The sequence below is a fragment of the Centruroides sculpturatus genome, unplaced genomic scaffold (assembly GCF_000671375.1).
Source record: "Centruroides sculpturatus isolate CEXI.00-Female unplaced genomic scaffold, Cexi_2.0 scaffold494, whole genome shotgun sequence".
In the NCBI taxonomy this organism is placed as follows: Eukaryota; Metazoa; Arthropoda; class Arachnida; order Scorpiones; family Buthidae; genus Centruroides; species Centruroides sculpturatus.
This window is the reverse complement of record NW_019384697.1, coordinates 288,542-315,157: the sequence shown is the minus strand read 5'-3', so window position 1 is coordinate 315,157 and position 26,616 is coordinate 288,542. Positions and strand designations below refer to the sequence as shown.

At 29.4% G+C, this 26,616-nt stretch overlaps 1 protein-coding gene across 1 annotated transcript in view; it reads right to left on the bottom strand.

Moving 5' to 3' along the window:
* Positions 1-2,790: 2,790 nt before the first annotated feature.
* The window catches only part of LOC111627469 (dynamin-1-like), an 87,613-nt gene continuing 63,787 nt past the window's right edge, over positions 2,791-26,616 (bottom strand). Inside the window, exons 12-19 of the mRNA XM_023371044.1 lie at positions 13,068-13,119; positions 12,393-12,503; positions 11,465-11,574; positions 11,074-11,347; positions 3,769-3,825; positions 3,514-3,689; positions 3,281-3,442; positions 2,791-3,198 (exon numbers count right to left, since the gene is read on the bottom strand). Of these exons, the coding sequence (XP_023226812.1) occupies positions 3,144-3,198; positions 3,281-3,442; positions 3,514-3,689; positions 3,769-3,825; positions 11,074-11,347; positions 11,465-11,574; positions 12,393-12,503; positions 13,068-13,119 (997 nt within the window). The 3' untranslated portion in view covers positions 2,791-3,143. The remainder of the gene's footprint in view (positions 3,199-3,280; positions 3,443-3,513; positions 3,690-3,768; positions 3,826-11,073; positions 11,348-11,464; positions 11,575-12,392; positions 12,504-13,067; positions 13,120-26,616) is intronic.

The following is a 26,616-nucleotide window of genomic DNA, read 5'->3' as shown; positions in this document are numbered from 1 at the left end:
TACCAAACTACATTCAATTTCTACACTCTCAGACATTCATACATTAGTTTATGCTGGGGCAGTCACAATAGTAATACACCATGGACTGAAAATACAATCGCAGACACACACACACAACACAATTCTATCACAAGCCTGCCTGGCAGAGAAGAATAGAAACACAAATAAATAACATTAGACAGCAATTAGGCAGGCTGACACAATACACTAAAAACAACATAACACCCAAATTAAAGAAACAACTCAAAAACATTTTCAAGAAAATCAAAACACACACAAAACACAAACATCACAACACACACATTACAGAATACATCGATACACTAAAACAGAAACTCGCAGCCAAAGCACGTAGACTCAAACGATACAAAACATGTAAACTACAAAAACAACAAAATAAATTATTCACAAACAACGAAAAACTTTCCTACAGACAAATCAGTATCAAAACAAACACTGATACACAGCACAGTGACACACCAACAGAAGAACTCACAACTTATTGGTCTTCTCTTTGGTCCAATGCTGTTACACATAATGCTGATGCAGGCTGGATCGAGGAGAACAGAAACTTGCATAACATACCAACTATGCCCTGTGCTGAAATGAACGTACACGACGTCTGCTACGCTGTTAACAGAACACACAACTGGAAGACACCTGGTGTAGATAACATTCACAATTTCTGGTACAAAAAGTTTACATCACTGCACCAGGAACTAGCTAAACATCTAACACACATCATCATCAACCCACAAGGCATGCCAAAATTTCTTACTCAAGGCATCACCTACATGAAACCTAAAAACACCACCACCACAGACCCCAACACAATACAGACCAATTACATGTCTTCCAACACTCTACAAATTATTGACATCCTGTATCACAAACAAAATATACAAACACGACATTCTTACGGAAGAACAAAAAGGTTGCCATAGAAATCACAGGGGAGGCAAAGAACAGTTACTCATAGATTCAGTCATTCTAGGGCAAGCACACAAACAACACAGAAACATACACATGGCATATATAGACTACAGAAAAACATTTGACAGTGTTCCACACAGTTGACTGCTACATATTCTACACATGTACAAAATACATCCATCACTCATTGCATTCTTCGAAAACACTATGCAGCACTGGAGAACAACACTGCATCTCAGGGTTAGTAACACTTCTATACAAACAAACAAAATATTCATTAGGCGAGGAATTTTTCAAGGAGATTCCTTGAGTCCTCCTCCTGGTTCTGTCTAGCCCTGAAACCCATTATCCAACATGTTAAACAACACACATTATGGCTACAGTATCAGACACGAAAAAACAACACAGTTTACGCTGTCACATCTCATGTACATGGACGACATAAAACTTTATGCATCCACACAGAAACAACTTCATCAACTCCTACAAATCACACTCATACACTAAGAACATACAAATGGAGTTTGGCTTAGACAAATGCAAAAAACTTTACATAGAAAAAGGAATCCTGAAGAAAGAAGATTTTGCACTTGGAAATGGAGACGTTATTGAATCCATGGAAGAGGGCAAGTTATACAAGTATTTAGGATTCCAACAGGCCAAACTAACAGAACATACACAAATAAAGCAAAGATTAATTAAAGAATACCAAAGTAGGTTAAATGCTATCCACAGAACACAGTTAAAGCAATAAACACATATGTCATCCCAGTACTCACATACTCTTTTGGAGTTATACATTGGACTCACACAGATCTTGAGCAACTCCAAAGGAAAACAAGAACAACGCTTACAAAGCATAAACATCATCATACAGAATCCATACTACGTAGACTTATTCTCCTTTTCCTGCCAGATAGTGTACACATTATGCATAGTGGATATCAATAGTTTGATTCACATGAAAATCATGTGATTATAAGATGGCATGGCGCAACAAAATTGCTCATGTGGGTACCCAGTTTAAAGCTTGGCTTGGTCAAAACCTTCATTAAAGCATTATGAAAAACAAATTCAATAGGCTTCAAATTTCTCAGCAATAAAGTTTCTTCCTTTAGTTTCTCAGCAATGATGGAAATCTTAATCAGATCTGAGATCAGACGTATTTCAGGATGAAAAATTTGAAAAAATTGTGAATGATAAAAAAAATGAGCTTGGAAAAGTTTCAAATGGCTTTATTGTTAACTTCATAGGGAACAACAAGTCTCCTACTTACAAGAACAGTGTTTCTAGGAGTTAGTGGACGCATATAAAAAAATCAGATGCTGCATGTTGTTCAAAACTTACATTTAGATTTTTCCCCTCCTAATGATGAAGTCAGTAACAAGTAATGAGGAGATTTCACTAAGATATAAAGTTGATGGAAAAGCTTTATCAAGGTTTCTGGAATGAATTGCTCTTGACTAATTATTGTTGGATGCTCTATTGTGATGGCCTACAGAAAAAGTACAGAAGACAATTAACTATACAACATTTTGGCACTTAATTCAGTGTAATGTACTGTACTTTTCGGTTATAATTATTACTTTCAATTTTATTTTTTATTGTGTATCCATTTCTCTTTAATAATGTAAAATTATATAACTGTGTTGCCATTTATGTGTATTTTTTTTGTAATAATCATAACTTAAAACCTTTGTGTATACAGAAAAACTGAAAACAGTTTTGTAAATCAGCACGAAAAGTTGGTCTAGAGAAATACCATTATTTCTGGTAATTAATAAAAGATTCAATTTGTAGACTAGTATGATCAATTAAATCTTGTTTCAAAATAAAGTTAATAATAAAATACATGTATTTCTACATTCATAGTTTAATAAAACAAAAACATTTCATTAGTCTTAAGAAACTACAAGAGTATATACAAACATATACAATTTATTTCTGTCAAACTAGAATTATATGAAAAATATAAATATTGTATACAATATTAAATTCGTTTATTGCATTTGTATAGCAATATTGGAAGACTAGAAAATTTTTGGTGACAACACAGTTCAAGATTTTTATAAATATTAATAAAAAGAATCACTTAAAATTCTTATTTAAGAAAATAAAATTCTAAATCACAGTAATAATTTTATTATCTGATATAAAATACTGTGAGGCAAATTTTAAATTATTAAATAGAAATTTAATTTTAAAATCATTCAATTGGGTCGTGGTCTGTCGGGTATCCGAGGTGGGATAGAAGGCACTGGTCTCCTGTTAAAAATATATTTGAAATTTTAATATAGAATTTTTTTTTACTAATGATGAGAATTAAAATTATAAATAAAATACGTACAGAGGTATAAGTGGTGGAGGTAATGCAGTATTTGATTTTTGTTGAAGTAATCCAGAAGTTGCAGCTGCATTGTCTGTACGAAATCCAGGAATACCAGTAGATGGACGAGTGGAAACTGGGATTGCCGGTGGAGGACGATATTCGGGATTCCTTCTATTATCACTGTGTTAGTAAATGTGCAAGTTAATACATAGCAATAGTTTTCAAGTGTAAACTTATTAAAATATATTTACCTATCTGAACCTTGAACTGACAGCCAATCATTGTTGACTGGGGGAGGAATAGGTTGATATGTCGTGTGCATGGATACATCACTAATAATTTGGAGAGCTTGTTTGCAGGCATGATACATTCGTAATATTTCTTGTCTCTTTTTTACTTCCTCTGGAGATTCCTCCATTATTGTTTTCTATAATATTTATTATAACTCTCACTCTAATTCATACTAAACAAAAAATGAATATATTTACACATTTATATTAACATACCTGATCTACAGAAGAATATAAAGTTGGTAAAAGATCTGTTTTTATAAAATCTTTAGTCTGCAAAATTAAAGTCCATTAATAAATACTAGCCAATTAATAGACTTATCTTGTACAAATTATTTGATATATATATTCTAACAGTCTTAGAAATTTTTATTTCAAATACAGTAGAGCGTCGATTATCCGAATCAATTGGGGACTGGGGTTGTTCGGAAGATCAATGTTTCGGATAACCGATTATGTACGAAAAAATATATTAATTTATCTCATCTTGACATTTTTCTCCGGTTATTTGGCCTAGAGATGGGCATTAAGTGCCATCTCTTGATAAATTTAATAATTATAATTAAATTATTTCATTTAATTATAATTATTAGATTTAATAATTATAATTAAATGAATATTTTAATAATTAATTTAGAAGATTCTGGAATAAAAAATCAGGCTGGAGTGAACCTCAAACCAACAACTCCCAACTTGCCATACGAATGCATTGCCAATTACACTACCTGGATCTCGAAGTAGCATAACTGGTGTTATTAAATATTAATTAAACCATAATTATTAATGATAAACTTTAATGTAGTCTAATACAATCTGGAAATTGTTTGGCATTAAAAACATTTATTTTTTTCATTATATTAAATTTCAAATTAGTTGGAGGAAAAATTGTATTTTCCTCTAACTAATTTGAAATTTATATCTGATAATGAAATATCTAAAGAAATTTACTTATTTGTCAAGTCAATTTTTTATAATGGACATGACAATAAGTTATATATATTATGATTTATATGACGTAGAAGTTATTTTAAATATTATTATTTGTCTTTAAAAAATAAAGATGTAGTTGTTTCCAAAACATTCTTGGGTGATCATCATATTTCTTTTAAACGTTCCTTAGTAAAAACTTCAGATGACCCGACCTTCCTTTTTAGGCTACGTGGCCGTCCTGGAAAAAGTTCCTTAAAACATAGAAACAACCAATTAAAAAGTAATAATTTTTTTAAAATTGGATTTGATGATCTTACGACGTCTTGCTTATTTCAACCTTCTCCGTTCGGGAGTTTCTTTATATCTACTGGAAATTTGCACTGTTTAATGTAGATTATCTTCTATCCTCCCTCTGGCGGCGAATTATTATTAAATTTTAAGTTTTAAATTTTCACTGGATGATAAAATTTTCTTTAAAAAATTAAGACGTAGGTGCTTCCAAAAATTCTAAAAATTTAATAATAATTCACAGCCAGAGGGAGGATAGAAGATATTCTACATTAAACAGCGCAAATTTCCAGTAGATATAAAGAAACTCCTGAATGGAGAAGGATGAAATAAGCAAGACGTCATAAGATCATCAAATCCAATTTTAAAAAAATTATTACTTTTTAATTGGTTGTTTTATGTTTTAAGAAACTTTTTCCAGGACGGCCACGTAGCCTAAAAAGGAAGGTCAGGTCGTCTGAAGTTTTTACTAAGGAACATTTAAAAGAAATATGATCATCACCCAAAATTTTTTAAAAGCGACTATGTCTNGGCGTAGTCGAATGGTGCACACTCGGTAAGTAATCCTATAATTTTTTGTTTATAGCATAGTTTATACAGATTATTCCCAAAAAATTATACGTGTTTTGGAAATGTTGAGTCGAATTAGTCTAGAATCGGTTAATTTTATGGAAGAAAATCTTTCAAACAGCCTTAGTCCGTAAAGTTCACACCTATCGGGCTGCGATTGGCTCATGTATTTAATCAATCCTACAACGTAAATTTCGATTAACGTGGAACATATCTAAGCGTTATAGGGGGTCTACTGTACTATTAGTGATGTCAAGAAAGCATGTTCAGTCTTTTGGCCACGATATGATGCTATAATGCCTCTGCAGCACCAGCTATATTTGAACTGCATATTCCATTTCTTAATACTTGGATTTTACAAAATGTCTACAAATGATTCCAACATTCTAACCAATTGTATTTGGAATGGAACTTGACTTTCCACATGAGCTGTTTTGTTAAAGATTTTTATTTTTCAAAAATTCAATAAAACAATTTTTCTTATGTAAATATAAACCGAAAAGCATATTGAAAGATGCATATATCCTACAAAGTTTGAATATTAAACCCAAAAGACATTCAACTGAAAAAACGTTAAACAGATGTTTGTATTGTTTTAGTTATTTGTCGAAACCGTGTCTTATTTTTCTTGTTTCTTCTAATTCTATGTCACGACTTGGTGCATTTATCGACACTTGGCAAATAATTCCATCATCTATTTTTAATTCATACAGAAACACGTTTTGGGCTTTCGCCCCTCTTCAGTCTGTTACATCGATAGTATACGGTATCAGTCTGGCACTTTCCGTACTTCCCGCTCCCTTCCCCTCCCATCTTCTCCCGACTTGACGGCCTCCCCCGCATGCCTCGTAATTTGTAACTTCACCCCTCCTCGAGTGTTGCGTACAGCCTCGCCTGCGACTGTATAAACATTCTATTTTAATAATTGCAGCCAGTTTTTATGGATGTCAATGCTTAGGTTCTTGTTAATATTATTTTTGTCTATAGTAATTTCGTAGCTTTCCTTGAATTTTCTTTTGTACCAATTTTTTTCTTTGTGTACTATTATTGCATCATTNTAAACAAAACGAAAGAAACACCGTAAGATACATACCCTTCCCTTACATCCGTGGCTTCTTTGAACAAGTAAACAAAAGCTTTGAAAAAATAGATATAAAGCTAGCCCCAACCTATAACAACCTGCAAAAAAGAATCCGGAAGACTGTACCTGACAGAAATAAACAACCAGACAAATACAGCACTACCGAAGTCGTCTATAAAATACCTTGCACATGCGAACCCCCAAAAGTATACATCGGTGAAACAAAAAGAAAATTAGAAACAAGATTAAAAGAACACATCGCAGACCTGAAGTATAATAGAATCAACTCTGTTTTTTACGAACATTGCACGACCCACAACTGCAAAATAGATAAGAATGATGCAATAATAGTACACAAAGAAAAAAATTGGTACAAAAGAAAATTCAAGGAAAGCTACGAAATTACTATAGACAAAAATAATATTAACAAGAACCTAAGCATTGACATCCATAAAAACTGGCTGCAATTATTAAAATAGAATGTTTATACAGTCGCAGGCGAGGCTGTACGCAACACTCGAGGAGGGGTGAAGTTACAAATTACGAGGCATGCGGGGGAGGCCGTCAAGTCGGAAGAAGATGGGAGGGGAAGGGAGCGGGAAGTACGGAAAGTACGGAAAGTGCCAGACTGATACCGTATACTATCGATGTAACAGACTGAAGAGGGGCGAAAGCCCAAAACGTGTTTCTGTATGAATTAAAAATAGATGATGGAATTATTTGCCAAGTGTCGATAAATGCACCAAGTCGTGACATAGAATTAGAAGAAACAAGATGTTTGTATATTATTTTATATTAATAAAAAATTTTATGATCTTAAAATAGTTTCTTTTTAATTTTACTGCTAGTCTTATATTGTACTAGCTGTTACCCGCGACTTTGCCCGCAGAGGTTTTGCAAGCAAACCCCATTTATATTCAGTATTTCAACAACCATAGTAATTGTTATATAATACCTACCACCGAGAATGATGAGAATTGCTGAGAATCAAACAAACTATTTTCAAAAGCTATTTTCAATCGACACTTGCTTTAGTTTAGTATTCCCTAACAAAAATTTTTTAAGGTCATGGTCTTTTAATCTTTGAAAGTTGGTACAGATGGAGTAATTTAACTTGAAAAAGATTTTTGTTGAAAAAATTTTTTCAAGTTAATTTGAAAATTGAAAATTTATTATTATTATTATTATTATTAAGAATACAAGAACTAAATAGGACATTTGATTCTTACCTTTTCATGCAAAAGAAATCCAATATTGAAATAAATAATTTCAATTTTGGTTTTAAAAATTTCTATAACCAAATTTAGATCTATTTAAATTAAAAGATAATAATAAACTAATATTTCAGGCACAAATAATCTATTTTGAATTTTGAAAGTTAAAATGTTTCAAACTGAAATTAATTTTCTTAGTATTTTTTCACAACTTTTTTTTCTTTTATAAAACTTCGGTTTATTTGTATTTGGCAATGTAACACATTCTGCAAATCTGCAAAGAGGGATGCCTCCCGGAAGGCCTTTAATGGGAAATTGGCTTCTATTAAGGTGTTACCAACGTGAAAAAAACCCAGAAAACTCCAAGTGCCTGTTGGCAAGGCTTGAACCCATGACCAGCTACCAGTGTTTAGTGGTTTTATCCACTAGGCCACTGGTAGGCATAAAACTTTGATATTACAAAAAAAAAAAAAATGTAAAGAGAATTGATCTATGGTAAACAATTTACATGACTTATGATGTATAATGTTTCAAGAAATGTATTACTGAAGTATAATAATAAAATATATCACTCTGCAGAAAAAAAAAACAATATTTCTTCTTAGGCAATTAACATAAGCCTGAATAGATAGATAACATTGTGTACAGTATATATTTAAATGAAATGTACATTAAAACTTATCAATTATAATGATGTATAAGTTTATTAATATTGAACACAGTAAACTGGACAATTCAGGTTTATTTATTTATTTTTTCCACTTTTAATTGAATTTTCAATGGTTTAATACATTAAATGTTCTCATAATATATTTAATTTGCTTTTATTGAATAAATCTGCTAGCTTTTATGTAGTCTTATACAATATTTTATTACTAATAATTTGTCATTCTGAAAATATATAAGATCTTCTCAGTGACAAAAAGTGTAATTATAAGAATTTTTACGCGTGAAAACGAGCTTTTTTAAATCAATAAGTGAAATTAGTTTTTTAAATCCTAATTTAAAAATTTGTAAGTTTATTAGAATATAAAAATTTTTCATGCTATATACATTATCTATACTGTATATATAAAATTGCTTGTCCTGACTGGCTCACTCACTGATTCATCATCGCCCAGAGCAAACCGCTGAATCTAGAGGTGAAATTTGGTACACAGTTAGGGTACGTCATGAAAACACGCACTAAGAAAGAATTTTTTGAAATTCCCCCACGGGGGGGAGAGGGAGAGCATTAAGTCTTAACCAGAAGAATGGCTTCTACTGTACTATTTTAGATGTGATTTTTTGTTTTTATGCGCGTTTTAGTAGGGTATGCCATGGGAATGCCCTAAGAATGCACACTAAGAAGGGATTTTTCGAAATTTCCCCATGGGGGAGAGGGAGAGAATTTAGTCTTCATCGAGTACTTAGGTGTATTAAATTAATTACATTTCAGACATTGTTATAAACATTTTAATCTGTTTCGATTTTAAAAATGTTCAAACTATTTTAAATTCGAATTTGTTATTGCATATTGGTTCGATTATAGAACGATTGTAAACGTTCCAGAAAATTGATCAAATTGAAAATAGTTCGTTTGATTCTCGGCAATTCTCATCATTCTCGTCGGTAGGTGTTATATAACAATTACTATGGTTGTTGAAATACTGAATATAAATGGGGTTTGCTTGCAAAATCCTCGCAGGTGAAGTCGCGGGTAACAGCTAGTTACTTTATATAAATGCATTTCAAATACAGTAGAGTGTCGATTATCCGAAAGAATTCCAGTCGGCAAATTAAAATTTTTGCTAGTGCTGTGGCCTGCAATCTTTGGCTATATCTTGGGCTACTCAAATATTTTACGTTTTTGATACTAAATTAACTTCTAAAGTATAATTTTTTATTGTTTTTTTATTTTTCAATATATTAATTTTGTTTGTACAAAATAAAAAAATAATTTTTAACGATGCAATAGTCTTCGTTAGGCTTAACATCGACGAAAATTCAACACGAAGCGATGCGCAATGGAGAAAAATGTCAACATGGGATACATTAAACTATTTTTTCATACATAGTCGGTTATCTGAAATATCAGTTATCCGAACAACCCCAGTCCCCAATTGATTCGGATAATCGACNCAGCAACAACAGACATCAGACATCTACCCACTCTCTACCTTTGCTATTATACTCTCACCTTTCAAAAAGAAAAACAGATGCAAAACTTAACGAGTGCCTACCCGACAGTCTTGCGAATACATAAAAGAATTGTTTTGTCAGAAAAATAAAAGGCTGGAATTACAAGGGAGAGTTTCAAAGTTTGAAGGAATACTATTCGATCAGTATATACTGGGTTGAGCGTTGATGTCGACATCTCCTGCACTTCAAAAAGTTTCGAATTGTTGCCTGAAGACAAGGGAAGACAATCAGTGTTCATTATTTTACGTCACTTCTTGTGTTTGTTCTGTAAGGTGTTTGTTATCCAAACATAAAAATCTTTCGCAAAAGTGTTTGTTATCAATTTGTTTGTTAACTGATCATCCACTGTACATCATATTCAAGTGTAACTTATAATAGACCAAAAACTATTTTTTTCAGAAGCATGATTTAAAAACTAAAGTGCAGCTTATTTTTGTATAAATATCGTAAAAATAAGGTTTAAAAATATTTTAAATTCAATGAAAAATCAAATAAAATAAGATATTTTTATTTGATTGTATTACATGATTAGTATTTTATATTTATTTGAAATTTTGTTATATCAAAATAGATGTTTCTTTAAAAATTAAGACGTAGTCGCTTCCAAAAATTCTTGGGTGATCATCATATTTCTTTTAAACGTTCCTTAGTAAAAACTTCAGATGACCCGACCTTCCTTTTTAGGCTACGTGGCCGTCCTGGAAAAAGTTCCTTAAAACATAGAAACAACCAATTAAAAAGTAATAATTTTTTTAAAATTGGATTTGATGATCTTACGACGTCTTGCTTTTTTTTTATCCTTCTCCATTCAGGAGTTTCTTTATATCTACTGGAAATTTGCGCTGTTTAATGTAGATTATCCTCTTTCCTCCCTCTGGTGGCGAATTATTATTAAATTTTTTACTTTATCAAATCATCCATTTTATCATCCAGCAAAAATTTAAAAGTAAAAAATTTAATAATGGAAACAACTACGTCTATTTTTTAAAGAAAAATTTTATCATCCAGTGAAAATTTAAAAATTATTACTTATATGTCCTTTGGAACTTAGCATTAAGTTGCTATTGAGAACAAATCATACAGGAACACTCCTTTTGGTGAAAAAAGTATATTCATTTTCTATTTATCTACTTTTTCCATCAAAAGGCATATTTCTGTATGATTTATTCTCAATAGCAACTTTATGCTATGTTCCAAACAACATAAAACTAATTGAGAGAACAACAAGCAATCAAGTACGTACTATTTTTTACTTACATTATTTATTGTTAAATGCATTATGATCTTTGGTATTAAATCTTTAAATGTCTTTGTAACAATTTTCATATATGATTCAACTAAATTTCTAATAGTTTCAACTTGTCGTTCTAATTGAGGATCCATTGAAGAAATATTATCATTTTCTTCTCCATTAACTTCAGATGCTTTTTCAGGATAAACACCAGCTCTAAGAAATGAAGCTTTCCAGCTGTCTACTTCTTCAAGACTTTCACAAGACAATTCCAATTGTCTTGAATCTTTATACACATTCCTGTAAGAGAAATCCAATATTCATGTAGAAGTAATAAATCATCATAAATATAAAATATACTTGTCTAATCTTCCATTTCCATATTATTACATCAAAATCATATTTACTACAACAAACCTTTGATCGGGGTTAAAAATAGCAAAAGTGTGTCGTCTAGACATAAATCCAGGATCAATATCTCTTAATTTTAATCCATCAAGAGGGATCATATATTTTTTATCTTTTTCCTACAGTTACATAAAAATAAAATATTTTATATTAATTATTCAGTTAGTATTTTAAAAATTTATTTAAAACATCACTTATATAAGAATCTTTACAATTACATTTAAAAATGTGTATGTAAACCATGTTGATATTTAAGCACACATTTATTTCAAAATTCATTTTTGTCATTTCAATTTTTAGTTCTTATTATTATTTTGAAATATTGCAAACAAATTACAACAAAATTTACTTCTTCAGGAAATCAAGTTATAATGTAATGGTTCTTTAACATTAGTTAATCAGTTAACTTTTTGTACTTAAGGGAAACCTCAAATTAAACACAAATACTAATTGAAATAACATACATGAATGTGATTTAACTGCTATGAATTTGAATTTACGTCACTTGTCCTTATTTTATTAATGCAATCTCAGAAGATTTATTTATAGTTTGCTGTATTAAAAAATGCTATAAATTTGCATGTGCAAATTGAATTTATTAGAATAAATTTTTTGTACAATTATACAGAAAAGTATTGTTATGTGTACACACACACACAGTATGTATTTGTATATACTGTATAATGTATAAAATAGATAATTTTATTTAATTAATGTTGGATGACTATATAATTTTATTATGATTGTTGATTGTAGAATTTATTATATAAATTTTAACATATAGCTTATTTTTCATAAACTGTACAATTATCTATTCTTTTTATTAGGATCTAATGAAAATTATACACAGCTATGATATCATATTTAGAAAACTGCTTGGTATATTAATCATTACATTAGAGCCAAGGTATTTAATGAAATTGGTAAAAGTACTTACTTCTTCATCTTTAAACCAAGAAAGAGATTCTGATGTTAATATGAACCAGTAATCTCTAGATCCTTTCATTATTCCTATATTATGAATACACATCCAACCTTTTCTGATAACCTTAAAAACAACAATTTTATTAATATATTTCATCATGCATTCAATTTTTTTTTATAAATTGCAATCTAAAGCTATCTTTTTTATTCTATGAAAAAATCTTATTTATATTAATAAATATATTTTTTAAAAAATATTTGTCAAAATCCAGTTATCATAATTATTTTCCTATTAAAAACATTTACATTTATTTTGTCTTTATATCCATTATTTGTTCAAAAAATTGAGACAGATCTTCAAAATTTACAATTTCTTATCATAAACAAGCACAGTCTTCTACAAGTTATCTTATCAAATTTCATTCTTATTTTAGCTATTTGTTCCTTTATTTCTACTTATGTAAAGTTTATATCACAATACTTTATTAAAATATTTTCATATGTTAAATCATCAAAAGGGAAACTTACTAATCTAAGTTTGCCAAAGTGATCAAGAGAATATGAGAAATTGAACAATATGAACAATATTAAATTTTTATTTCCAATTTCAATGTTAAAACATTTATTTAAAGTAATTTTAACAAATAATATATTCTAAATTTCAAATACCAAAAGAAAAAAAAAATACCTGATTTCCTAATTTCCTTTTCATACCAGTACCATCTGTAGTTTGCTGAGAACTAAATATTAAATAATATAATCAGTTCAATAATCATAAAAATAAAATCATAAAGAGAAATGCACCAAACACATCTAAGCATAGAAACTGCTTGAAGAGACATGCAAATTAAAAGAAGAAATAGAAATGCCACTGTTACAAAGAAATTCTTACCCTCTATTTATAGTTTCTTCCCTGAAAGAAAGGATATTTTATAAATTAATAACAAACACAAGAAAGAGACTTACACAGTACACAAATTGAGAAAATAACAAAATTAACCTTTTAAGTTCTGTGTAATTTAAATAAAACATTTTAAATTTTAATACATAAAATTTCATCTTAACTATTTTGTAAAAAGTGAATAAAATTAAATTCAATAATTTTCAAAATGAATACTTTAAATTTCTTTCTTATAAATAATTTTTACTATATTACATTCATATTTTATAGACTTTTTTCAAAATATTTGTTCTGTGGTTACTTGCTTAAAAACTGGAATAAAGATCATAAATTAAAACTCAAGTAAATGCCAGAATTAATTAATTAGCACATTATGAGGTTAAATATACTAGATAGCCCAATAGTTCAATTAATGCTAATTTGCTTAAAATTAAAATTAAAAAAACTTTTAAGAAGCAGACAAATTCATAAAAGAAAATCAAACTTAAATTTATTTTAATTTATCTTTTGGGCAAAACAACACAAACAATTTTCTATAGTCATGTCACAAAAGAAAAGAGTTGCAATTAACTTAAAAAATTGTAATTAAGGGTTCAAAACTGCAGACAAAATTAAATACAGGGTTCCTACTCAAATTTTTGTTTTAAATTCCACGACTTTCCCTGACCAACTTTGTACAAATTCCCTGACCCTCACGTCCCTTACGTATGGCACATTAACAAAGAATTAGTAAAATTAAAAATAAAATAAAAAAGACAGAATTATGGCATGTCTTAGCTACATAAAACAAAATGTTTTATTAAATAAAAATAATTTATCCTGTTATTAACTCATAACTAAGACTTCATGGCTATGAAAAAAAAATGCCATTAATTTTTATTAAAAAAAATTAATGGCATAAAAAAAGTATAAATTTAGTAAATTTGTCCCTTAATAATTTTTCCAAACTTTATAAAATACAGTATTAATAAACTATGAAAAAAGTTTAAGAAACCAAAAATTGTTTTGTTATGCAATCAAAATTATTAAAATAAAAATGATAAATAACTTATTAATTCAAATGATATTACAGGTAACCCCCGTATAACACGGTAGTTACATTCCAAAAAATTGTCGTGTTATGTGAAACAAAGAACTAGTACGAAAAGGAGGGTTAGGTTCCAAAAATTAAAAAACATGCTACTATATTTTCATAATTAAGATAAATATCTTTATTAAAATTTTCTTAATATTAATATAAATTATTACATATTAATATAAATTAAACAATGTTTTCTTTGTCATCACTAAAAGCACTATTAAGCGAGAGCATTTTATTTTTGGCAAGTTATCGTTATCCTCTGAGCATTTTTCTGCATTATTTTCAGATTCATGCTTTACCTTTTGCAAAAAGTGTATGTAATTTTAGATTGCTTGCTTCTAGTTAAAAGATCTTTATAAATTTCCTTATATGGTGCTAAGCACTTATGGAATAAGGGAAAAACATCTGGCAACACCAGAAGCAGAAGCGTCGACATCTGGCAAAATTGAAACAATTTTCGCGAAGGACCATGTGTATGGAGACGAGAAAATAAAATTTACACACTGAAGTACTAATAGTTCACGAAAATAATAATTTATTACATTTCATGTTGTACGAGGGTTTTAACCATTTCTCGAACTGTGTCAGAGTGAATCCATGCTATAAGGGGGATGGTACCAATTCTCGAACCGTGTTAGAGTGAATCCATGCTATAGAAGTGTCGTGTTATACGGGGGTTACCTGTATTTACCATTTTTGGTTCTTTAATATCATTTATTTTTTATCAGTTTACATGCCCTCAAATTGAAAGTGTAAATTGTGAGTGATAAAAAAATTTTTTAAATATTTTGACACTATCAAGTTAGATTATTAAGAGTATTAGATTTTTCTCTCAAACTTGCACCCCCTTTTCATAGGTTGCATTGCACCACAATATTTCTTGCTGCCTGCAGACAGCTATACTTGGTCAGCCCTACTGTCAGCAAACAAAGTCAACAAGACAACCAAGGAAACAAATGTCCTGACTTTTTGACAATCTTTAACAAATTCCCTAACTTTCCATGACTTTTTCCACACACTAATGAACACACCTGACTTCCCAGGTGTGTAGAAATCCTGTAAATAATAATTTTTATTTAAATATTATTTAAAAATAATTATAAAATTATATTAATACTAAATAAATTAAACCTTAAAACTAAAAATAACACTGGCCAACAAATTTTTTTGAAATCTCAGTTGCATGAGATTTTTTTCACTGATCCTTAATAATTTGGGCATGCTGATTTCAAATCTGCAAATGGTTTTTTCCTCCATGCTCTAGTTTTCTTGCAATTCAAACTTTTGCATTCCAGCACTATGTTTTTGTTATCAGCATGATATTATGATAAAATGATCTTGATAAAAAAATCATGCAAAGATCTTTCAGATTCTTTCTTTTTCAGATCTGATCATAACTACTAGGAGACAACCATGTAGAAACAATCCAGACAGTTTCTGCTACATTTCTGGATAGTTCACCCTTATTTGACAAAGGCGTAATATAACTTCCTTTGTGAGGCATGCTTATAAAGCATACTTCAGACTTATTATTGGGGACTAAGACAAGAAATGAGTCCCAGATAGGGTGTCACAACTGCAAGGAAATGCTGTGTGATTGGATGAAAGGGACATAAGGGATTACCTTTTGAAATTCCCATGACCCTGCGAGAACCAAAGGATCATACAAGTGATTGTTATTTTTGTCTTGTCAATACAAAGGGTGTTGGCAAGAAAAACAGACACAAACTCATATATCCCAGTATCCCCTCAGCAATTCAACCCATTATGCATTCTGATGAGCAACCAGTTTCAGTTTACAAAGGGTTTACTGCATCTGAAGATGAGTATACAGAATAGGAGACAAGTGATGAGACTGAAGGATCACCGGATGTATATAGTACTGAAGAATCCTTAACCACTCAGATGTTTAACCAGCATGAATTGAATGACCTTGTGTGTGATTTGAGTCTATCCAAACATGCAGCTGAAGTGTTAACTTATAGATTGCAAGAAAAGGGTGTACTGATCCCCACTCCAAAAGTTTATACTTCTGAAAATGGAAAGAGGCTTTTCTTTCATACTTTACTGAGGAAAAAAGTTTGTTTACTGTCATAGTGTCTCCAGTCTGCTACAGGAATTACTCCGGTGCAAATGATTGGCATTTATGTGTAGACAGTTCTAGGCACAGTATGAAGTGTGTTCTGCTACATAATGGCAATGCCTATGCACCTGTTCCAGTTGGACATTCTGTGCATTTAAGAGAGGAGCATACTGACATTAAAACTGTTATGGACCTATTAAAGTACCATGAGCACAAGTGAATAATTTGAGTTGATTTGAAAATGGTTAATTGTCTGCTCGGGCAACAAACAGGTTACACAAAGTACCCCTGCTTTATAATAATCCAATGATAGCCTAAATATTTGGGCTATAATATGGCTATAAACAAATAATTATTACAAACAAATTTGGTACTAGAGGTAAGCATTAGGCACCATCTTCCAGCAGAGCTTGAGACAAGCACTGGATCCAGAAGGAGTAGCCCATACATGAGACTCTGCAAGCAGGTATGCCAAATATTGTCAATGATCAAATTGTCAGTGGAGGAGAGAAGTCATTTTTCCTCCACTGCATATCAAACCGAGGTTATTTAAACAGTTCATGAAGGCATTAAATAGAGATGGTGAATGCTTCCAACAAATAGTCTGTTCTCTCCCTGCTTTGTCCCTTGAGAAGATCAAAGCAGGTGTGCTTGATAGGCCCCAGATTTGTACACTTGTTTGCAACCAACAATTTGTCTCAAAAATGAACAACAAAGAAAGAGTTGCATAGGTGTCATAGATCCGAGAAAAAGTTGCTAACTATAAACTCTTGTTGCTAATATGTTGTCAGCATTTCATGATCTGGGATGTAATATGAATGTCAAACTGCATTTATTACAGTCATCTTGATAGATTCCCTGAGAACTTAGGACACAGTGATGAGCAAGGCAAATGGTTCCACCAGGACCTGAAAATCATGGAAGAGCACTACCAAGTGAGATGGGGACAAACATAAGATGGCAAACTACTGCTGGAGCATTAAATAGGATTGTCCTAAAATAGGTCACAAACACAAGAGCCTGAAACACAAATTTCTACCTTGATCGTATGCAATTGCGATTAGACCCCAGTATAGGATCAAATGTATTATGTAGCAATCAGTTGATGCCTGTGTGTTTCCATTTTTTACCTCTACAGATATGTAGACTATTTTGCAATGTAATGTTTAGTAATCACCTCATTTTAGGACAGGTTATGCCTGTATGTGTTTCATTTTGTACCAATGAAGGAATTTACACTATTTTGCAACTTAATGTTTATTAATTAGCTACTTTTAAGATAGTTTATGACTGTACGGGTTTCAGTTTGTATTTCTAAAGACATTTAGACTATGTTGCAATTTAATGTTTATTGCCCATGTTTTCGAAACATGGGCAATAAACAGTTCATTTTGAGAGTGTTTCAAATACAGTGGGTGATCGGTTAACGAACAGATCGGACAACGAACAAATCGGATAACGAACATTTTTGCGAAAGATTTTTATGTTCGGACAACGAACACATGATCGGATAACGAACACCCCACAGAACAAACACAAGAAGAAGCAACGTAAAATAACGAATACCGATTGGACTTTCCTTGTCTTCGGACAACAATTCAAAACTTTTCGGAGTGTGGGAGATGTCAAAATCTACGCTTAAGCCGGTATATACCGATCGGATAGTATTCCTCCGAACTTTAAAACTCTCCCTTATAATTCCAGCCTTTTATTTTTATGAGAAAATAATTCTTTTATGTATTCGTGAGACTGTCGGGTAGGCACTCGTTAAGTTTTGCGTCTGTTTTTTTTTTGTAAGGTGAGAATATAATAGCAAAGGTAAAGAGTTGGCAGAAGATGCCTAATGTTGCTGGGCAGTATGGCATTATAAGTCTACAGTAGGCTGCAGTTCATTTTTTTAAGAAAAATACTGTATAATCAAGAAGACTCAAGCAGCTAAACGAGTAACAAAAATCACATCTGAGAAATATAGAACATCGAAGAGTTCATAATGGAACCTGAAACGGATCTGACGACAGAAGAATGCCATGAACTCTTGAATGAAGAACACCAAGAAACTCGGCGAGATATGTTTTCTTCTGAAAAAGAGGATTAATGCCGATATCTGTTATTAAAGATCCTTTGAAGAAGTGTGAGGATGTCAGAACAACGGTCTTAGAATGGCATCCAAACCAGGTTGAGGCTTGGGGATTTCTACAATTGCAATGCTATTAATTACTTACGAAAAATCCTGAAGAAGAGAGAAAAGCAATCGACATTAAACAGATTCTTTAACCCTTTCAAACTGAAAAAACATGACTAATAAAAACGCAAGACTGTGTACGTATGTATTTTTATTATTATATATAAATAAACGTAGTAAGAAAACAAGTAACAAAGGAGTCTCCAGAACGAATTAATTAAATTTCCATTAAAACCTATGGTAAATCGATAATCGGTTAACGAACAATTCGGATAGCGAACAAAGCCTGGAAACGAATTATGTTCGTTAACCGATCACCCACTGTATCTATCCACATATGCAAAGAGGTCAATGAGTTAAACATGAAAAATTGAAGTTTTGATATTTATTGATTGCAAAAAACCAGAGCTTTTTGGAAAAAGTAAACTTCCGATCTCAGCACCCCAAATTAGTTAAGAACAGGTGTTGATAGATATTCAACACAAAATTTGTTGGCCAATGCAATAATTAAATTTAAAATTAATAAAATAATTAAAATTCTGTTCTTTTACACTGAAACCAAAATTAAAAATAAAATCAATTGAAAATTAAAATGTTTTTAAAAACTGTTTAAAAGTTGTTTTGAAATTTTCATTTGTAAATCAATTTTTTAATTTATGTTATTGGTGTGTATGGCAACAAAACATTTTGCTTTATATATATATAAAAATTATTAAAAATATTATAAAAACTAAATCTGCATTCTGTATATAACCAAATATTATTCAAAACTCAAACTTAAAGAATAGTTGCTATGGGAACAAATGAATAGTTCTCTTTTCACTTTTGACTCAGACTTGGAGTTGAAGTCTTTTTATGTCTCTTATCCCTACATAAAGATTTTTTTCCCCTTTGTTAACAAATTAAGTTTAAAAAAAATCAATTTACATATTAGAATTACTTCACATTATTTTCATTTGCTGTTAAAATTAAATGCTTGGATTATCATTAAGTAGTACAATTCTATATTATAGTAGTATAATAATAAGGTATGTATCTATGCATAAATTTTGCAATACTTTCTCTGTATCTAATCACACAAGGAGGACAATTAACTGTATTAGAAGTATTTTATTGTCCACATTTTGATCAAAAATGCATTTTGGGCGATGCTCTTCATCAGTTTGACAACTATGCAGACAAGGATTTAGAAATCATTTACAATAATACCACAATGTTTTACAAATAAACAGATCTCTTAGAACAAATATAAATGTGATCATTAGACTCAAATGCCATAAAACGGGGCAGTTCAAATACTGAATTACTCCAACAACACTGAAGTATTGTGACTATTATTCATGGGTGTTATAAATTAGTAAAATGAGACCATTCAACCTCACTTTAACCATACTACTTGGTATGGTTAAAGTGTAGTTTTTACTCAATAAAGTTCTACAAATTATTTTTCAGATTTAATTTAACAAGTCATAAAATATTTTTTAATCATCAAAACAGATTAAATAGTTAATGCTATCAAATTTTAAGACTATATTAAGTTTTAAAATCACAGAACTTAGAAGGTTGAATAGGAAATAAACATATGTTTACATAAATGATCCACTTTTTTAAAACATTAAATTTAAAAATTATTGAAAAGAATTAATTTTTACTTTTTTAAAAAGAAATAAAAAAAAAAGTATAATTAAAATACAGTCGACCCCCCTATAACACTGTTGATAATTCCGTGTTATATGAATTCCATGTTGTACGAGTCACTTAGATTTTACAAATATGTGAGCTGTTCACAGCCTGGCACACGTATTTGTAAAATCTAAGTGACTCGTACAACATGGAATTCATATAACACGGAATTATCAACAGTGTTATAGGGGGGTGTATATACCATTTATAGTTATTTTAGGAACATTTTCAGAATATTGAATAAAATTATTTGATCTTAGTGAAGATCATTTGAACTTGTGTAACAATGTGTCAGATGTGTCATGTAAATCCAAAAAACCATAACTAAGTTTTTGATAATATAAGATACATTTTTCTGTTTATATATTTCTTGTACATATTGTGAGATGAGAACCAGAGAGTTGTATTTCATTTTGTTTTTTACTTTAATCTAATCATCTTTCTGTTAATATAGTTTTGTCATGTTATGAGCAGTAGGGGACCAGAAGCAAGATTTTTGGCATAAAAATTTGGTTCTAGTTGCAAAAGATGGCAAAACTTCAACTTAAATTCTTTTGCTCCCTCTGGTTCTCACCTCATAAAGTAGCTACATGACTGAAATATAATTCTGGAGAACAGTGGATTAAAAATTGTAAAATGAGATCATAAATATAGCTATTAATATATTTAAAACAAGAAATATTTTTATATGTAACATTTTTTTTAAACATTGAGCACTACTTTTTTAGTAACAAAACTTGTTTTAATAATTTAATACAAATGAAGATGAATTTGTAATTTGTTTTTGTATCAGAATAAATTTAAAATCAGTTATAAAATATGACTTTATACCAATAGAAAAAGAAAGAAAAAATAATGTAATGAACTGACTAAGCTAGCAATAAAACAAAATATTTACAAATCAAATTAAAATTTTTTCTAATATGAAGTTTTTCTAAGTTCTTTTTATGAAATTCAAGATTTCAACTTGTATCTATAATTAATATAATGAAGTTATACCTTGGATATCATTTGTTTATTTATATAAAATCAGAACTTTGAGTAGTGATACTTTAATGTAGCATAATAATAAAGTACATGATAGTTACAGGTGCGCAGACTATGCTTGATTGTGCAAATAAGGTTTGTGGAGTATTAAAGTAAAGTAATCTGGGAAAAATTTGCAGTAGAGAACATACCATTATGGTAATAGCTGCAAAATGTTATAATAAAATAGAATAGTGCTCAGCTAAGTCTAGAGACCTTAATTGGGGAAATTTAATAAAATGTGGAGATCTTGTGTTTTAAAAGTGAAATTGAAATGTTGTTTAATTTGTTTATGATCAGTTCAGTTACTCATTATATCAATACCTATTTACATGGTTATGCACTTGCAGTAAAGATGAGTTTGTCTCTTACAGAATCATGATTCTGTTTTTTTAGGAATAAACAGAAACACAACTTAAAAACAATCAAAAATAAAAATCCATTTTTATTTTATAACTCTTTTTTAATATTATTTAAAGCTGGTTGTAATTTGTTTGGTTAAGCACAATCTCAAGCAAACGGCAGTAAAAATGTAATTCTTTTCTAAAAATCCTCAAAAGAAAAAAAAAAAGAGTAGATAGAACTAAACACATTTTTTGCGTTATAATCTTATTTAGTTCTTCGATTAATATATGGTTCAGAATTTTGAAAATCAAATCTGTTAATTTTCTACAAATTTGTTTGCATGGTTATCACTATTTTTTAAATTAAATTTTTAACACCAATCATGTATTGTACAGTACATAACCAAAGAGATTACAATCAGCCATAACAGATGAAATTTTATATCAGCTTAAATTAACACAAAATATTCACTCATTCCCAGCAAGAAAAATTTGAAAATTAACAAATTGCACTTAAAAAAATTTCTGAATTGTCTTAATTAAACAGCTAAATAAAAGTTTTATCATCATTTTATAAACATTATTTTCCTTTATTTTTTATAATTTTACTGTAATTTTAAATCATTTTCATTAAAAAATATTAATGCCAAAACATATTTTAAAGTATAAAAAATATGGTTGTGCTTTCAATAATAATAATAATAAGAGTGAAAACGTAAGTCAAAAACTACAAAAAAATTTATTTTTTTGCAAAAAATTAATGCATTTCTTAAACAAGTAAAACGGCAAAACTATATTTGGGACAAGACTATGTCTCGGAGATGAAATCACTTTGATCACTTTGATGCTCAAGGTAGGTCTCGTCCTCATTCTCCTATCTTCTTTGATATCGTTGCTTTTGGGTGCAATCATTCAAACTTTGCCAGCCACGTCCATGAGATCATCCATTTTCAATGAAATTAACCTATCTAATTTCAAAATTTCTCTCCGTTGTGTGTCGGCCCGGGTTGAATTTTTGTCAATGCGTAATGAAAAGTTCCCGTTTTTGAAAAAAAAAATCGTGGCTATTGTATCGTCCAAAATAATTTTATTTTGCACAAACAATATACAGCTTAACCCGATTATAACGTCATCGAATGTAACGACAATCCTAATATAATGTCAAATTTTTATCGATCCTACGATTTTACTGATAATGTTAAAAAAAAAATCCACTTGTAACGACATAAAACCGTTTTAACGTCATATTTGAAGCACTCCCAAATTTACAAAATTAGATTATAAATTTTATTTAACATAGAAGAAACTACATGTTCGGTCCTAAGGTCAGAGTTCACTTCTTAGAATGACTGTGGGTGGTACTTCCCCTACCCGACTTCGGTGGGGTGAGGTGGCTGTTTTGCCTATTTGTAGAAGAGGGTTGCCATTTTGTATTTTATTTTGACTCAATTCTCGGTCCCTCAACTACCTACGAATCTGGATTATTTTATGTGCAAATGATTTGGGCACCTAACACTCTGTGCCAAATATCAACTCTCGACATATGCTCCTTCATACCTCTATGCTGGTAAGAACATTGGGCAGTATGATTTTATAAACAAGACATAGTCTTGTCAATAATTTTTCAGGAAAAAATTGTATGACCAAAAATAGGAAATTATTTGGAATTAATTCTTATAGACAGGTTTTGGTAGAAATGCACATTAAGTAAAATCTTATTTCTAGTAAGCCTGAGCAGTAAATCAGTAATGTATAAAATAACATTGTCAAATGACAGCAAACTAACCAACTAACACCAACAAACCTTTAAAATTAAACCAGCAAATATATTTTTAATATACTTTGACAAACGCTTTTGATCCTAATTGGGATCTACTTCAAGTCAAAACATTATATACCAAAAACTTGGAATACTTAAAGAGCAATTTTAAATTTTAAAATCACTGGAATGATTAAATATTCGAACAAATACAAAAATCCCATCTATGTGTTAATATTAACACTAAAAATTAAAATTAACATAAAAATTTAGTGAATATATTTGTAACAAATCCCAATGGAAGTAGTTGATTTCTATTTGTTATTAATGTTGTCAGGATCATAAAAAAATTGAGCCTCCAAATTTTTGATCCGCTCAGTGTGAAAGGTGCATTTAATGAAGCTAGCCTGCTGTAGTTTAGCTTTCACACTAGTTTCAAAAGAATATATTGCTAGGGCGGGGGTCTGCTTTTTGTTATGTACAGTATATTGTATTTATTCTCCGCCAGTCATTTTTTAACAGACCTTTTGGTCAAACCAATGTACATCAGATCTCTGTCAAAGTATATTAAATATATTCGCTGATTTAATTTTACAGGTTTTTTGGTTTTTTACTATATAACCAGCTGTGAGAAGATTTAAAATTAAGCAATTGGTTAAAACATCCATATGTATAGTACAATAGAAGATAGCAACACAGAAAGCTAGTCTTCAATTCTGCTGTTAAATTGTGTAGATTAAGGGTTTTTTTCTGCTAAGCTATTTTCCCTAATTAGGTTAAATGTTTGAGATTTAGGAATAATGGAATAATTATGATTTTTACTAATAATCAATTTATTGTAATAATTAGTGAACTGAAATTGTAACATTTGAGTTTTATATTTGTTGTTGTTGTATATTTTTGATTTTGTAGTCAAAAAGTCTAGTACTGACATTTCTAGTTTAATAATTTTTGATTTTTTTTAATGACCTCAGATGTAAAATTTGTTTCTTGTTAACATTTTGGATCTTGCAAATTTTATAGTTATTGTGTAGTGGTATTAAAAGCCAATATACAATAACTATGTAAAACTCTTAGAAATAATTTTAAGATACTTTGAAATAAAAATCCTAACTAATATTAAGTATTTATCAATAATTTTAAAATGTATTATATAATTTTGTTTATTAAAAATCTCTTAAATCAGATAAATTTTTAAAAACTTTTGTTTAAAGTTTTAAAAAAAAAAATTCCTGTGATTTTAAAAGATTTTAATAAACAACATAATATTTACTAAAATTGCTGAAAAATTATGAACAACATATTATATATATTAAGCAATTTATATAACACACACAATTTTTTATTTTATTAAATAAACACTTTTGTCCCAAAACTATTAATATTTCAACAAGTTAATTTTTTTTACTTTAAATTTTTCATTAAAACATTGTTTTTAAAATAGCTTATTATCTTTCTTGTAATCTTGTTATATCTTAATTTAAAATAATTACAAATAATTCAGTGGAAGTTGATAAATTTACAACAATTTAAGAAATTGTTCATTTTTTTGCAGCTATCATAAATTATAAATATTAATTTATTAAACATTAAAAAAAAATGTTTAAATAAATATAATTATTATTAACAATAATAACATTTATCTAACCTGGCAAATCCAATAAAATCTTCATGATTAGTATTCATATAAGCTAATTCAACATCAATTAATAAAAGAATTTGCTCTTTTGTAGTCATTTCTCTTTGTCTGATGTGGACAGTTACAATTCTTTCAATTTCATCTTGAAGACGTGGATAACGACTCATCTAAATTAATATATTTTAATTTAAAAAACTATCACCATAAATATTCAATGTATATAATCTTAACAAAATAAAATCAAACCTTAATTGTACATTTTCTTATTACATTTCCTAATTCATTCACTACTAAATCAACACATTTTAAAGATGGTTCTTTTAATTTAGCAATTTGTTTTTTAACAACTGCATCAAAGGCCAAGTCTGGAGTAAACAAGCCTACTCTATAAATAAATTTCATAATTACAGAAACTATAACATTTTTTAATTTAATTATATTGTAAAATTATAATTTAATTCATAACATTCACCTAACACCATATATATTTTGAATAGCAAAGGCAATTTCTCTACGGAGTTCTTTCTCATCTACTTCCATCTGTAAAGTAACAAAATATAAGATAAATTTTTAAAAAAACGTATAAGAATAATAGCAAAGCGCAAACAGACTGTTTATCAACATAACCAATAACAAACACAGTATATGAAAAGCTTGCACATAAATTATTACATACCCAGCTACCATATTACAAATAAACACTACATATAGTCTTAGAAAACAACAAACTTTATATAATACAATCAAGCCATAATCACAGGAAAAAACATCTATTACAACAGATCAGATATCACATTTATTTACAAACAAAACAAAATCACATATATCATAAACATACACTGCAAACACCAAAACATTAAAATACACACATCAAAAGAATCATTTCATGAGTAAGTTTGAGTATTTAGTTACTAAAGGTCCACAGACCTTTAGTTAGTTACCATAAGTGTCTTTGATATAATATAAGTATACAATGGTATGAAATTTAGTTAGTTACCATAAGTACCTTTATCCATCAAAGATGGATAAAGGTACTTATGGTAACTAACACTAATAACATACAATAGTTTCTTCGATAACTATGCCTCATGCTCGATCTAATATAGTAGAAGATATCAGAATCAACTTAATAGGACACAATTCATCAGTAACATAATAATAATAAGCAAAGCTTACTTTGACTATTTCAAATGGAAATCTTTCATGGAAAATACGATTTATTCTAGCTCCACCAGAAAGTTCACTGGTATTTATAGCTGCAGAACCAGAACCTTCTATATTTCTTTCAAAGTCAGTTTGCATTTGTTGAAAAATTCTAAAAAAAATTAATTGCTATAAATAAGTTTAAGATTTTTCTAATTTATTACATATCATTGTTAGATTAGTTATTTTATATTAATAATTCAGTCTTTTTAATAATTTCATAAATTTGTTAGGTCATGTAAAAGTCAACCAACTAAAATCTACTTTTCTTGAATCTGTTAACTGTTAAAATTTAATGTTAAAGCTTAAATTTCATAAACTAAATTTATCTTATAA